General features: G+C 43.3%; 1 protein-coding gene across 6 annotated transcripts in view; it reads right to left on the minus strand.

Annotated features, from left to right (window-relative positions):
- Positions 1–15,650, minus strand: part of jmjd1cb (jumonji domain containing 1Cb) — a 191,773-nt gene that overhangs the window by 10,310 nt on the left and 165,813 nt on the right. For all 6 annotated transcript variants that reach the window (XM_084079463.1, XM_084079465.1, XM_084079466.1 and 3 more), the window contains 12 exons: positions 13,941–14,142; positions 11,019–11,233; positions 10,561–10,713; positions 10,300–10,389; positions 6,033–6,157; positions 4,985–5,243; positions 3,831–4,051; positions 2,933–3,337; positions 2,419–2,587; positions 1,744–1,834; positions 1,365–1,495; positions 884–1,006 (listed from right to left, as the gene is read on the minus strand). In XM_084079463.1, coding sequence (XP_083935589.1) covers positions 884–1,006; positions 1,365–1,495; positions 1,744–1,834; positions 2,419–2,587; positions 2,933–3,337; positions 3,831–4,051; positions 4,985–5,243; positions 6,033–6,157; positions 10,300–10,389; positions 10,561–10,713; positions 11,019–11,233; positions 13,941–14,142 — 2,184 coding nt within the window. The remainder of the gene's footprint in view (positions 1–883; positions 1,007–1,364; positions 1,496–1,743; positions 1,835–2,418; positions 2,588–2,932; positions 3,338–3,830; positions 4,052–4,984; positions 5,244–6,032; positions 6,158–10,299; positions 10,390–10,560; positions 10,714–11,018; positions 11,234–13,940; positions 14,143–15,650) is intronic.

The raw sequence follows: 15,650 nt of genomic DNA on the forward strand, positions 1-15,650 counted from the left end.
CATTTTTTTGGGCCTCTATTATTCTCTTGTAATCATGGCTATAGAGTGTTTATCCAGCAACAGCTGGTTCTCCAGCTCTTTAAACCGAAAATACATTGTGAGGTGGTTTACACATTTCAGCCAATCAGGAGAGAGAATCCCACGAACATCAGCTTGTGTTTCAAAATTGGTGCCTTGTTTGTCCCGTATATACTTTATGAGTTCTGTCTCTTGATTGGATGAAATTGCTATCCCGACATGAACATGTGTTTTCTGTTTACTGAAGAGCAGAAGAGACAGGGAGACCCCTGTTACTGAACATTATAGCAATGATTACCAACATTTATTTTAACAAATATGTATATATATATACTATTCAAGGTTCAAGGTTGTACTCTATTGTTACTTTATTGTTACATCTAATCTTGTGCATATACGTAGATATCAGTTAAAGCATCTTTAAATCCTTCTGTTCCTTGTAAACAAGAGGAAAACATTAGAGAGTGTAGACACCAGATTTTCTCTCTCTCTCTCTCCCACTGCTGTCTGTCTTCCATCGCTGTCTGTTCTTACTAGCCTGGGATGAGATCCAATTGCCTTTTGCCACTCAGCCGTACCTCAAGATGCCAAGAGATGATGTCACACATCCTTCTCTCAATCTTCCCTTCCCCTCCATCCAGCCATCTATCTATCCATCCATTACTTCCTCCCATCTGTCTCTTCCCACTTACCCGCTACACCCTCTGCCTCCCTGAAAGCTTCTCCAGAACGCCCACGCGCACAAGCACAAGCACACGCACACAAGCACACACACACACACAGCCACAGATTTTTGACACCTCACCCCCACCATCCTTCTAGCTGCTACACTGAGGATATGTCTGTAACTCCAGTGAAGTCTTACCAGTCTTGGAGAGAACACCGTTGCCTTTGGCCACGCCGACGTACACCAGAACCGAGACGATGTCTGACACCTCCACATGGAGGTTGGCCGTCCCGAAGTCCTGGTCCTGAGATGCTGCTACGCCTGCAGTAGTAGATGTGATCAAGCCAATTAGTTATAAAACATAACCGATAATATATAATAATTTTAAAAGAAAAACTATTTTTGGGGGTAGAATATTGAAATTTTCCTTTCTTTCCGTTCAAAACTTAGCCAAAATAGCAGTCACATTGAGACCAATTTCTTGGGTGGGTATAAAATAAGTGGTTAACCAGAATAATCGGTTTAGTTGTGATTCTCAGTTTTTCATAATCAATAGAATAATCACAAAGAAAACAATTGATCGTTGCAGCCCTACTATTAAAAATAAAGCGTACGCAATATTGTGAACGGACCAAACCGCTCTGTATGTACTTGTGGGAGGGGTTTTATGAAGCCTTACCGTAGGCACAGCAGAGTCTTGGTCCGAGGTCCGGCCTGACAAAGAAGGAGGGCAGGTGGGAGGCCAGGTTGAGGTTCCCCTCCGGGTCAGAGTACTCTGGGAGAGGCAGGTTCCTCATCAGGTCATCGTATCTGTGGAAGGAAGGACATCAGGTTGGGTTGGCTGAGAGCTCAGGACAAAACACTGAATAGACTGCCATTACAATGAAAGGGGCTTCAGAACAGATAAGCAGAATGCTGACTTGTGATTATTAGCGTGCGTGTGTGTGTGTGTGTGTGTGTGTGTGTGTGTGTGTGTGTGTGTGTGTGTGTGTGTGTGTGTGTGTGTGTGTGTGTGTGTGTGTGTGTGTGTGTGTGTGTGTGTGTGTGTGTGTTCACACCTAGAGGGCATGAGGGCCATGAACTCCTCTCCTGAAGGCCAGTCTTTCAGCTTGTAAACCATAGGCTCTCCATCCTTAGACTTGGGCCGCTCTGAAAAAAAAGGAACAATCACGATTTAAAGTACATTCACCATCAATAACATCATCAGTATCAACACCAGTCAATATAATCCCTTACATGATTATGTTATATATATATATATATGTATATATAAAGCACATGCTGTAAAGCACCTACAAGTACCACAGGTATTTATGGAAAAGGTCATTACATTATTGACTAGAAATGTTTTTAGTATGGAAGGCCATTATAGGAGGTAAGTAGCCTGAGTCTGACAGGAAGTAAAAATAACAGCATCAGCTCCGTACACAATAAAGTACTGAATGAGAAGAATGTATAAATGCTGAAGTATATTCTTGTGAGTTAAATGAACACTGAGGATTTTACTGGTTCGGGACCACACAGCTATTTTCACAATATTTACGGTATCTGTGGAACAGAGTCAAACTAAATGTAATGCCTCAACTCCTACAATACCACGTGCTTGTCAGGATGGGGGGTCCCCAGTTCAAATATGATTATTTTGGGGGGTCGTGGCCTGAAAAGTATGAGAACCACTGGTTTAGAAATGAAGTATTGACTGGACATTGAACAACAGTGTAGGATGGACTCACTGGTGATGTCCTCGAAGCCATCCCAGAACTCCTTGATCCCAGAGTTGGAGACCAGCTGCTCCTTGCAGTTGAGGAGGTCTCCTTGGTGGTCCGCAAACTCCTGGTTGAACGACTCGGCTTTCCACAGGGCGGGGTTCAAGCGCTTGTGCACCCCTGACACCAACACAGGCTGGATGATGCAGGGAGAGAGAGACAGAGAGAGAGAGAGAAACTGGCATCAATATCAACAGTAAAACCCAACCATAACGTCTTATTCTGTGAATGGAATCCATACAAATGCAAGTACCAAAGTTATAATCATTTTTAATATTCATTCGCTTTTATTTTTTTATTTTTTTGACTTTTTGTTTTTAAAGCGGTTTTGCTAGGTTTGTAGGTTTAGAAAAGGCATAGTTTTAGTTTAGTTTTGATTAGTGAACATTTTATATGTGATTTTACTTATTTCGTTATAGCTTCAGTTAACTATAATAACCCTGACAAAGTACTATGTTTGATCTATTGATCCCATTCATACCTGTCCTTGTCTCCAACATTCTCGGAACAGCTTCCAGTTGTTGCGGTTGCGGTGGTCTTTCAGCCACAGCAGCCTCTTCTCGTACAGCCAACAGTGCGGGATGTCCGGATACTGGTTGGTGGAGTCTTCGGGCGTCGTCGGCACGGCGTTGACCGGCGTCACTTTCTTCCGGTCCGGTTTGACGTCTTCGGCGAGGACGGCGGCGACGACGGGGGCGGGGTTGTTGTTGTTGTTGTTGTTGCTGCCGCTGTTGTTGTTGTTGTTGTTGACGACGGGGGGGAGGGGCTCGTGTTTGATGGACAGCTTGGCGGTGGCGTTCTGGCGGCTGGCGGGGATCTTGTTCTCCACCACCGAGGCGATGATGTCGTCCAGGATGTTGGGCATGGACCGCCCGCCTTTACCGGTCTGACAATAGAAAAGAGAGAGAACGATAAGAGGAAATAAGTGTACTTCATCACCTTTTTTTTTCACCTTAAAATGCTTGACTGTTCCTACCTAAACTGTTGCATAAGGTACTGTGGCAGCTACTGATAAATGCTGATAGTATATATACTGTAATATGCGCATACTGTATACATTGCACATAAGCTCTTGTTTTTATCTCTTTCTCTCTCTTTTTTCGTTACTATTATTATTATTACCTATGCTGCTACATTGTCGAACAAAAATAAGCTTTACTCTTATGTACTTACGTACACAAGATATAACAATAAAGTACAACCTTAAAACTTGAACCTTGAGGAATTAAGTTACACAAAGTACAATAAACACAAAAGCTCACCAGACAACGAACATGTCCGATGTGTGTGGGTGTGTGGGGGTGTGGGTGTGTGTGTGTGTGTGTGTGTGTGTGTGTGTGTGTGTGTGTGTGTGTGTGTGTGTGTGTCTGTGCACATACCTGGGAAGCAGTGGAGTAAACCGGTGCGAAGGCTATCCCCGCATCCGTAGACCCCAGCCGTAACTTCCCTGCCGTGGTGGTGAGCAGATCTCGCAGTGTGGAGCCCTGCTCTGTGCTGTTGGACACCAACGAGGACGTCTTGCACTGCTGGAGGACCTCCAGGCTGACCACTGCCTTCTCCTCCTTCACCCCTTTACACAGCACCACAGACTCCTTGTTTTCTGTTGGAGGAGAGGAGAGGAGGTTAGGTTAGGGAGAAAGTGGCTGTTAACTCAAAATAATTGTTTCAGGCATGATCGTTACAGACAGGCGGTTTATGACTTGTTTAATGCCGTGCTCATCCTGCATTATGACAAATCCTTCCGGGATCTTGAAGATTTTAATCAGACACACACGCAGAAAAACACTCTCTGGCTCTCTCTCTCGACCTCTCTCTCGCTCCCTCTGCATCTCATACCCACACATTCCTCCCTCAAGGACAGAGATTAACAGCAACCACCTGCCAACGAACATGAAACTTTTGGCAGCAGATAATAAATTGTGGTGTTTGTTTGCGAAATTCACTGTTCAGTTCGATGCGGTACAGACCTGTTCAGGTGGATTTTCAATACAGCTTTTTTTTCTCGACACTTTCTGTACCCATTATTCTGGAGTGGCTTCTTAAGAGCAGCATACAACCCAAAATAGCAGTGCCTTGTATAATGTAACATAAAACAATATAGACAGTATGGTTGACAAGCATGGTCTCATAATTGCTGCAGGGATTTCTTTCGCCCTGTTTCAATCAGATGGGAAAGGCTGCCTAAATGCTGCACTGAATTTTTCCAACACTGTTTACTGGTTTAAATGTATAAAACCTTTTTTATAAAAACAAAAATTGTTCATTAACCACTTAAACCCTCTAGTCTTAGTGAAACGGACTTGAGTTGCAACTGTACTACTGTGTGCTTTTCCCCCCCCACAAAAATAGCCGATCTACAAGCTCAAAACGTGTCGCAATCTGCTCTTCGCTGCGAATGTCCCCCCCAGAATACAGGGCATACAGGGGTTCAAGTGGTTAATCGTAATCGAGGGAAAAGTTTGAAATAATCATGATACTGATTGAAGTCATCGCCATTCCTATACTCCATGCCTCCCCTCTTTCCTCCCCTCACCTTTCTTCTCCTCCCGTGACTTCTGCTCAGCCAGGTCGGCCAGGAAGTGCAGAGGTGACTGTGACTCGGGTGGCGTGACGGAGGCGCTGCCCGCATCGCTGCCAGGGCTGCTGCCCCCGCAGCCTCCTCCCGCACCGCCTCCTCCGTTGGTCTCCGCCGTCGTCTTGGAGCCTCCGCGCTCAGAGTTCTGCTGCTGGGAGCCCGGCTCGGCTTTGACCAGGGACAGCTTGTTGCTGTGGTTCAGAACGTTCTGCAGAACCTGATGGACAGAAAGAAAGACAGACAGAGAGAGAGAGAGAGAGAGAGAGAGTTGGTTAGTTGAAGGTTCAATGTTGTGGTTTATTATTATTATTTATCTTGTGTACTGGTACATAAGGGTAAAACTTATTTTTGTTCGGCTTCCTTCAGAGATGGTATCAGTATAGGTACTAATAACAAAGTGTAAAAATGTCAAAAGGCTAAAATTAATGAGGTAATAAAATAGGTCAGCTTATGTATAATGTATATGCATAAATAACAGAAAAGGCTCCCACACTGACAGAAGGACGTTGAGGCTCTTTGGATGCAAACATTTATATTATTCATATATATTTAATATTAATATAGTGAGAAAAGTGACACAAGGAGCAGATGTTTCAGTCTTCAGACCATCATCAACACTGAATACAGGTTGAATACCCATAATGGAGCTGATCGAAGGCACAGAGTGTCATCATCACTGTTGTGGCCAAAGGGCCTGCAGGAAATAGATCTATCACGCAATAGAACCACACATACAACCCATACAATAAACAAACATGGAATCAATCCAATGTTGTTCTCTCTTAGAGAAGAGATAATCTCTTCTCTAAGAGCGATGTGAAAAAATTGCCCCCTGGAAATAGCTGTTCTACAAGCGCACAACATGTCACAACGCGACACGCTGTGTGCGCTTGTAGATCTGCAATGTTTGCCAAAGGTTTGGCTATTTTTGCCGAATGTTCCCCATATTTATGAAATGTCCAGAACAGGGAGGCTAGGGTTCATGTGGTGGAGGAAGCTTCAGTACCTGTGACACTCCGTTGGTGGCTGGCAGCTTGTTGAGGAGGTTGTGTTTACTGGTGCAGGGGCAGTGGGCTTTGATGTTGTACTTCTCCCTCACGGAGTGCATGGAACTCACCAGGTCTGCCAGCACTGAAAGAGCAACACAAACACAACCTTTCAATGTCATACCAGGCAGCCGGGTGTAAAAAGCTTAATTGATGCTCCATCACAGCGTGGTGTTGCTTACCCACAAGAACTGATTTTCATCTTTCATGATGAAAATTATATATATATTTTTTAATAATCGATTTTTATTTCTAATTCATTGCTGAATCGATTATATTTTCCACCCCTACTACAGCGTCACACAAAAGTATCAAAAGGACCTACAAGCTCAAAACGCAGCGCAAAGCGACGCGTTTTGAGCTTGTAGATCTGCTTCTTTGCTATTTTTGAATTTGAAAAGTAACCCTAACCCTATCCCATTTTATCAATCTATGCGATTCAATCAGGTGAATGTTGAATAAATGGTTCACCCCGGTACAAAGTGTGTGTGTTGTAATTGCACACACAATACTATACTGTAAATATTAGAACATTTTACATGATACTAAACCCATTATTTGATAAAAGAAACATTTTATTTAATGGATTTTCTTTCCATTCCAACGATCATTTTATGAACTGTTTAATCGTTAGTACAAGATATAATTTATGAGACATGATAATAATTCATGTTTCACTGTTGGCTTCGGGTTTGGCAGTTACTGTATTATAGACCGGTGGGATTTCTGAAATATGTGATTGTTAGAAGCATTTGGGGGTAAAAGTCGGGAACCAGGCCATTTTACATAATTCAAGGGTGCTGAATCAGAAAAACACGGTTCCCAAGCAAAATTCTTAGTGCTTAACCTCCTAATTTGCATATCAAAATGGCTGCCGATTTTGAAGTATTTCTTAAACAACTCTATAACAAAGCAAGCAAATCTGACAAATAAAGTGTATATATTTATGTTCTGAGGGTCATACAATGTGTGGAAGATATTTGTAATGTAATAAATGTAAATAAATATGCAAATTAGAGGCCACCATTACATAAAATGATGTACCGTAGTACTCAAACGGTGCAAAAGGTGCATCCCCCTTATTTTGTTCCTAATTATCTGTATTTTTGCCATCCTTAGGACATCTAAAATACATACTTTTTCCCCATGCTAAATGTTTAGTTTTTGACCTTCTAATCTGCATATTTGAATGGCTGCCAAATTGGCAAATTCGCACCTTTATCTTCAATAACTCTGTGGCCAGGCAAGCAAAATTGACAAATGAAGTGTCTATATACATTTTCTACAATGTGAGTAAAGAATTTGTAAGTAATATAATATGATAATATAATATAATATAATAATCAGCCTACTCCGAAATATGCAAAATAGCGGCCCCCATAACAGATAACGGTTTAGTACTCTAAAGATACTGTATTGGCCATTGTTGAACGAAAGTCTAGACACTAGACCACATTCATACAAGGAGGTTGATCATCACTCCGTTGCTGACATGCACACATGGCTGTGCATCGTAACCCAGATTTCCGGCATTTGCAACGACGTGTTGTGCATTGCTTATGGCATGCACATGAAATCATTTCTATAGGCTATACTAGCATGGAACAGGTTGGACTAGGCTAGAGTAGGTTGTACTAGACTCTAATACTCTCTATTAGGCTTTACTAGTCCCTTGTCAGCCCTGTAGATACTCAGACCATAGGGACTAACCACTGTGTACACAGGCCATAGCTTGTGTGTGCACGAGCAATAGTTTTGCATGAACCTTTGTAGACCATAGTACAGATCTGCCTTGTACAGCCTAATATAGCCTAGTACAGCCTAGCAAAGCCTACTAGAGATTAAAAAATCACACCCTGTGTGAAGGTAGCGGCGCCTTTGATACATTTTGTCATTGATATGTGTTTATAATGTGTTTATAGCCATGTGTCGCGTGAAGCTTGACCAATCACTTTGTTGACGCACCTGACCAATCAGAACGTTGACGCACACGGACAAAGTCAGGTATAGAGCGGCTAGAGCCGCTAAAAAGCCTATTAGAGACCAGTAGAGTCTAGTACTGTACAGCCTAGTACATCCAAGACTAGTCCAGCCTTTTGGGAGAACAGACTAGGGGAGGGTGGTATAGGCTATACTAGCATGGAACAGGCCGGACTAGGCTAGACTAGGTTGTAATAGGCTGTACTAGACTCTAATAGGCTCTATTAGGCTGTACTAGGCTCTTGTCCGCCCTGTAGATCCTCAACCCATAGGGACTAACCACTGTGTACACGGGCAATAGCTTGTGTGTGCACAAGAAATAGTTTTGCATGAACATATGTAGGCCAAAGTAAAGTACTGCCTTCTATAGCCTAATAGAGCCCAGTAAAGCCTAGCAACGGCTGCTAGAGCTGAAAGCAGACCATTAGAGCCCAGCAGAGACTAGTACAGTAAAACCTAGTACACCCAGGTCTAGCCTAGTCCAGCCTGGTGGGAGAACATAATAGGGGAGGGGGTACCAGGCTATGCTAGGACTGATAAGGCTGGACTAGGATAGATGAGGCTGTACTAGGCTGTACTAGACTCTAATAGGCTATATTAGGCTGTACTATGCTCTTGTCAGCCCTGTAGATCCTCAACCCATAGGGACTAACCACTGTGTACACGGGCAATAGCTTGTGTGTGCACGATCAATAGTTTTGCATGAACCTTTGTAGACCATAGTACAGATCTGCCTTGTACAGCCTAATATAGCATTGTACAGACCAGCACAGCCTACTGGAATTTAAAACAGTCTATTAGAGACCAGTAGAGACTACAACATCAAAGCCTAGTACACCCAGGTCTAGCCTAGTCCAGCCTTTTGATGGAACAGACTAGGGGACGGCGATATAGGCTATACTAGCATGGAACAGACTGGACTAGTTAAGACTAGGTTGTACTAGGCTCTATTAGGTTGAACTAGGCTGTGCTAGTCCCTTGTCAGCCCTGTAGATACTCAGACCATTGGGATTAACCACTGTGTACACGGGCAATAGTTTGTGTGTGCACCACCAATAGTTTTGCATGAACATGTGTAGGCCAAAGTAAAGTACTGCCTTCTATAGCCTAATAAAGCCAAGTACAGCCTAGCAAAGCCTGCTAGAGCTGAAAACAGACTATTAGAGCCCAGCAGAGTCTAGTACAGTAAAGCCTAGTACACCCAGGTCTAGCCTAGTCCTAGGACTAGGCAGTAATAGGCTGGACTAGGCTGTACTAGGCAGGGCCCATCGGGGGTGGGGGGGGGACACAAGCCTGTATGGCAATCAACTGAAAAGTTAGGCTACATAGCTTAAACAATTTCAGCCTTTCCCTGTTGGCCGTCTAAGCGCATCTAGGAAGTTTCATAGGTTTTCGATGCTGGGAATTGGGGTTATGGCTGTTTAAAGCCCAGCCAATAGGAACACAGAGGGGCGGGGCTTAATACATTTCAGCTAGTCCCTGTTTGCCGTCTAAGTGTACCTATAGCCATCCCCATCCCACTCTATATAGTTGTGTTGAAAGTAGTTTGTGTTCAGTTATCAGTACCAGTTCTGTGGCTCTAACTCATTCTGGGGGTGAGTTATACATGGGGGCAATTTATTTTTTGGTCATCAGGGGCCAAATGTACCAGGATTTTTCCATGATCTAAATATGTATTTTAGATGTCTTAAGGATGGTAAAAATACAGATAAGTAGAAATAAAATAAAATAAGGGGGATGCGGATGAATCACTTTAAGTATGAAACCGTTTTCTGTAATAGTGGCCTCTAATTTGCATATGTATTTACATTATTTACATTTATTTACATATATTACATTATAAATACCTTCCACACATTGTCTGACCCTCAGAATATAAATATATACACTTTATTTGTCAGATTTGATTGCTTTGTTATAGAGTTATTTAAGAAATACTTCAAAATCGGCAGCCATTTTGATATGCAAATTAGGAGGTTAAGCACTAAGAATTTTGCTTGGGAACCGTGTTTTTCTGATTCAGCACCCTTGAATTATGTAAAATGGCCTTGTTCCCAACTTTTACCCCCAAATGCCTCTAACCTCCTTATAGAAGGCCTTTTTTCTGAAATCCCTCCTGTCTATTACTGAAAGAGAGAGGAGGAGTGACAGGAAAACATTTTTTTTATGATGTGAGAGAGAGAGGGAGAGAGAGAGAGAGAGAGAGAGAGAGGGAGGGAGTATGAGGAAAAGTGAAAGGATTCCTACCAGTGCCAGGTATGATCTGTGTGGGCATCAGATGCTTGTGGTCGTGAGGCTGGCCTTTAACACACTTCAGCCAACCGTACAGCTCTTTGTCTGCAAACACACAGACACAGACAATGGTAAAGGTCACTGCTAGAGACACACACAGGTAGAACTGTACACAGACACACACACACACACACACACACACACACACACGCACACACACACAGCACCTGTCTCCTCCCGACACAGACACAGACAGCACAGAGAAAGACTGCTGACCTTTGGAGCTCTTCCTCTCTTTGGCCTTGTAGCAGTCGAGGCAGACGACGAAGCCACATTTCTGACACACCCAGTGAATGTTGAACAGCGTGGCCTCGCACGCGTCACACATCTCCCTCACGCCGCGCACGGCTCGCTTCCACGCCAGCTTAGCTGCACGAAACACACACAAAACACACAACCGCCACGCTTTAGTGGGACCAACGCAAAAAATTGTTTCATCTCTGAAAATATCCAGCTGTGTTCTGTTATCTAGCTATTGGTTAAACACTTATATATAAACACCCATATACCGCTATATAAACACCCTATATGCTTCATCGTACAATGAATAGCATAAATAGCTGATCCACAAGCTCACAGATCTGCTATTTGTGCTATTTTTTTTACATTTGGACATTTTTAAATTTGGGGGGGAAAAAAAGAAAGAAAATCAAGAAATTAGTGTTTGTATTTACCGTCCTTCTTGACCCAGGTTGCTGCTGTGTTCTCGGTGAGCACCATCTGACAGAACTTGTCTCCTATGAAGCTGAGGATGTAGTTGGCCGTGGCGCGGTCCAGCTGGCTGTCCTCCATAACCGCGGGAACCCACATTGCCAGCGCCTCGTCGTCAAACTGGTCCGGATAGGAGAAGCTGTCCATGCGGATCACACCGTTCTTGCTGTAGGAGAGCCTGGATAGGGGGAAGATAAGGAGGAGAGATGAGGCCTTTTGTGTCAGCCGAAAGCAGAGCTGGCTCAGTTTTGTTAAACGTCCGTCTTACAAAAAAGCAAGAGCTTGTAACACACATAGAAAAGTTATATTTTCTGCTAATATTTTCCCATATTTCAAAAAATATGAAAATGGACAGAACATGTATTTATTTATTTATTAATCTTTCAACCAATCTTGATAAACGTTGAAACTTTGATGTGAGATATTTTCCATTGTTATTGTTTTTTCCCCGCTAACCCTTGTGTAAAAATGTAACTCACAGTAGACGCACGGTAAAGAGCTAATTTGTATAATTTATTCACAATTATTTTGACCAAAACAGTTATCTTATTTTTCAACTTGTCAAACTATCTTAAACTACATAGAGATTTAAAATATGAAACGTGATTATTGTTGTGTTTTCCTGTATGGCTGGTTAAGTCAAGCTAGTTTTCTGTTCTTCTAAATGGCTAGCTGGGCCGGTATAGGCCAGTGAGTTTTGAGGTCACGTATCAGACTCGACTGTGCCCGGTGAAACAAAGCCGGTTTCTGTCTATGTTCAGTACAGTATGTACGCTATGGGAGAGAGCAAAACCAGGACATTGGCCTCAGAGGCGGATGGGAAAAAGTGAAGACTCTCTCATAAACGGGAGGGAGAGCGAGACATTGTGTGCCATTGTTTCCTGGATGTACTTAAATGACCCAGTCAGGTCAGGTGAGCGATTATGAAATACGAGTGTTACGTCAAGAGGGCTCAGAGTCCCATATTAATCTGCTCTGACGGACAGCCTCTACTGTACGCAGAGAGACAGAGAGAGAGAGGGTGGGGGCATGTGGGTGACAAGAACCGGAGTTAGACATGAATAGATGGCGAGACAGCCAAAGAATGAGAGTGGGAATGAGGAAAAAGAGAGAGGGAGCGAACGAACGAAAGAAGGCAAGAGGCGGAGTGAGCGCAAGAGAGCGAGGAGGGAGACAAAAGGCGAAGGAAGCAGAGAGAGAAACACAGAGAGAGAGAGAGAGAGAGAGAGATCTCACTCGGAGGCAAAGATTATAGAGCAGAAAATCCTCTTTGGCAGATTTACCCCGCTAGACCTCAGACTGCTGCAGGATTATCTAACTTGCGTGTGTGTGTGTGTGTGCGTGACTATGTGCGTGCGTGTGTGGTGCATGCGTGTGGTGCGTGTGCATGTGTTTGTGTGTGTGTGTGTGTGTGTGTGTGTGTGTGTGTGTGTGTGTGTGTGTGTGTGTGTGTGTGTGTGTGTGTGTGTGTGTGTGTGTGTGTGTGTGTGTGTGTGTGTGTGTGTGTGTGTGTGTGTGTGTGTGTGCGCGTGTTTGTGTGTGCGTGTGTTTTTGTGTGTGTGTGTGTGTGTGTGTGTGTTTTGTGTGTGTGTGTGTGTGTGTGTGTGTGTGTGTGTGTGTGTGTGTGTGTGTGTGTGTGTGTGTGTGTGTGTGTGTGTGTGTGTGTGTGTGTGTGTGTGTGTGTGTGTGTGTGTGTGTGTGTGTGTGTGTGTGTGTGTGCATGTGTGCGTTTGTGTGTGGGTGCGTGTGTGAGAGCAAGCAAGACATGGCCAGATACTTCTTTCTCATGAATGCATATTTCATGATCTAGCCTATATACTGCAGCAGGACAGACTTTCTTTGGGGAGAACACATCCCATAAATCAAAGAAGAGGAGAGGAGGAATGAGAGGATGACAGAGAGGCAGAGAGAGAGAGAGAGAGAGAGAGAGAGAGAGAGAGATCTTTCCATCTGTGCTATCCTGCTAGAAACCTCAAAGCAAGTAGGACATAGAATAGAAAGCAAACAGACAAGATGGAGGCTGGAGAACATAGGTTACTGTAGGTTCAAGGAGAATGAAACTATCCTCCCACAACTTTCGTTTGGGTTAGCGCGTGGACACTTCCCACTGTATGCCATTGGTTTAATTATGTCTACCATGCCTGCAATACCTACAGCATAAATACATTTCAACCTGTGAAATGTATTTATAGAAACAAACACAGGGCTAAGAATGGCTTTGCATTCTTGGACTATTGGCAGCATGCAAAAGAAATGTGGCACTGGTTCACAAGATTAGCCGTGGACACTATTCTAGACGGCTCATCTCTTAGTGGAAAATAAAAAAGGTCATATCCAACAACAGTGACATACACAAGGATACAAGGATGTCAGATGTAAAGTGTCATAATTGTTAGGGCTACAACTATCGATTTTTCCATTAATGAATTGAATAAATAATAATAATAAACTTTTTTTTTATTCATATACAATATCAGCGAATCAACACAAAATAATTCAAATATTTTTTTTAATAATACACTAATACACTAAATCGATTAGTCTCATTAACCACTTAAGGCCTGCTTTATACTTTGTCAATAGTTTGTACAATGGTGTTGCAATGTGCAAGCTCACAACACGTGAACATGTTCTAGGTACTGTGGTAATGTCTATTCAGACAACAGCAAGCACTCTGACAACAAGTACAACGGGTATTTCACAACCATGGGGGGGGGGCATACATTCCCAACTTGCATCGTTCAGCCTAGTTTTATATATTACATATACCGGTAATCGTTTATAATCTATTGATCGATACAAACGATTAACTGTTGCACCCATATGTGGTATAAGAGGATAAGAAAAACTAAAGTGGGTTGGGTTGGGGCGCTCATTGTCTGTACCGTCTGAAGTAGTAGAAGCGACAGAAGACGGGGGAATGGGCCGGCTCCTCTCCCTTCTTGCTGCGGAGCACCCGACACTCCCTGCACTTCTGCAGGTTGGGCCCGATCTCCGAGCACGAGTCGTCCTGGAGGAAGGACTCGCCCGTCTGCTTCAGCTTCTTCACCTTCCTCCAGTCCTTCAGCACGGAGCGAGGGATGCCGTCTGTTTGAGGGGTGGAGGAAAGAGAGGGAGAGAGAGAGAGAGACAGGGACAGAGAGAGAGAGAGAGAGGGAGAGACAGGGACAGAGAGAGAGAGAGAGAGGGAGAGACAGGGACAGAGAGAGAGAGAGAGAGAGAGGGGGTTAAGAAAGGTGGTGCACCACGGTAAAATCCTCAGTGTTGGTTTATCAATGTATAACTGTGTGCACATGAAACTAAAAAGAATAAATATTTTAAACTAATCTGTATGACAGTGTATTAGGCCTGTCCCGACTAAGGATTTCTATAGTCGAATCTGATTGGCCAAGATTTGCCTATTGTCGACAAATAGTCGACTAATGCAAAAAAACTTTTTTTTTTTGTTTTTTGCATGATTCGAGATTGGCAGTCGAATCAGTCTGATTCGACTGCCAATCTCTCAGTCAAATCATGCAAAAAAGATGTTAAGCAATAGAGGAACATTTGGGTGCTTAATGTCTGATTTAATATACTTGCTTGGTTTCTCCCAATAAATCATGATGTATATCCTATTTTTGGCAAACTATTAGTTAATTAATATAACAAACTAGGCCAATCTCTCAGTCGAAAAAAATAAAAATAAAATGATCGAATAAGAGATTGGCAGTCGACTTAGACACCCCTCGACTGATTAGTCGACTATTCGAATAATCGAGGTCAGGCCTACAGTGTACCGGTATGTTACTACAATATTTATCTATCACATCTGCAGTGGTTGGAGGTGGGTCTCCCTCCTCTTCCATTGAGAATTTAGACCCTGATATCGGGTACGACACGCACTGGTTGAAAAGTAGAACTGCCCGAAGCTCTCTAAACTCCCAGATTCAAATCCAGGGTAGGACACAGAAGCTATGAATTGGCGCTTTAGGAGAAGGAGGACGTTACTGTGCAGTATGGATTTAATCATGCAGTGTTTTCTGTCTGGGGTGAACTATAATCTATTCTAGACACATTCTCCTCGTCTCTACGTTATTTTTCACTTCAGTTAACGATTTAAGCAATTTCGGGGCAAAAAATTGCTGAGACCAGCGCAACTGTTTTCTTCTTCACACACATCAAAGCAGAGAGGAGAGAACACGCCGAGAGAAGACCTGAGGCATGGTGTGAACTAGACTAGAGTTGTAGAGTCACAAGAAGTTCTGAACTCCTGGGTTCCTGAGGGGCTCTGGGGCCCTCCAGGACCCAGGGGGTAGGAAATGAAACCGGTACAGTTGCTGCTTGGTTTTCATCCTAAATAACCGTCTTAATCCCAGGGACTATTTTAGGATGTGGGGCACCGTGGGAATGAACCATTCTCAACCTGGTGTCCCTACTTTGGGCAAGTCAATATATTAGTTAATTCTTATTTTGTATTTTTTTGCTGAAAAGAACTCTCTTGCAACCGGTTGTGAGCTTGTAGGTTAGCAATTTTTGCTAGTCCTTTGCACAACGAAGTACATAGGGAGTAAATGGTTAAGAGGCTGGTTGGTAAACAAAAACACACGCGGGTTGTG

This window comes from Gymnoscopelus microlampas (genome assembly GCF_963454915.1).
Source record: "Gymnoscopelus microlampas genome assembly, chromosome: 14".
NCBI classification, from domain to species: domain Eukaryota; kingdom Metazoa; phylum Chordata; class Actinopteri; order Myctophiformes; family Myctophidae; genus Gymnoscopelus; species Gymnoscopelus microlampas.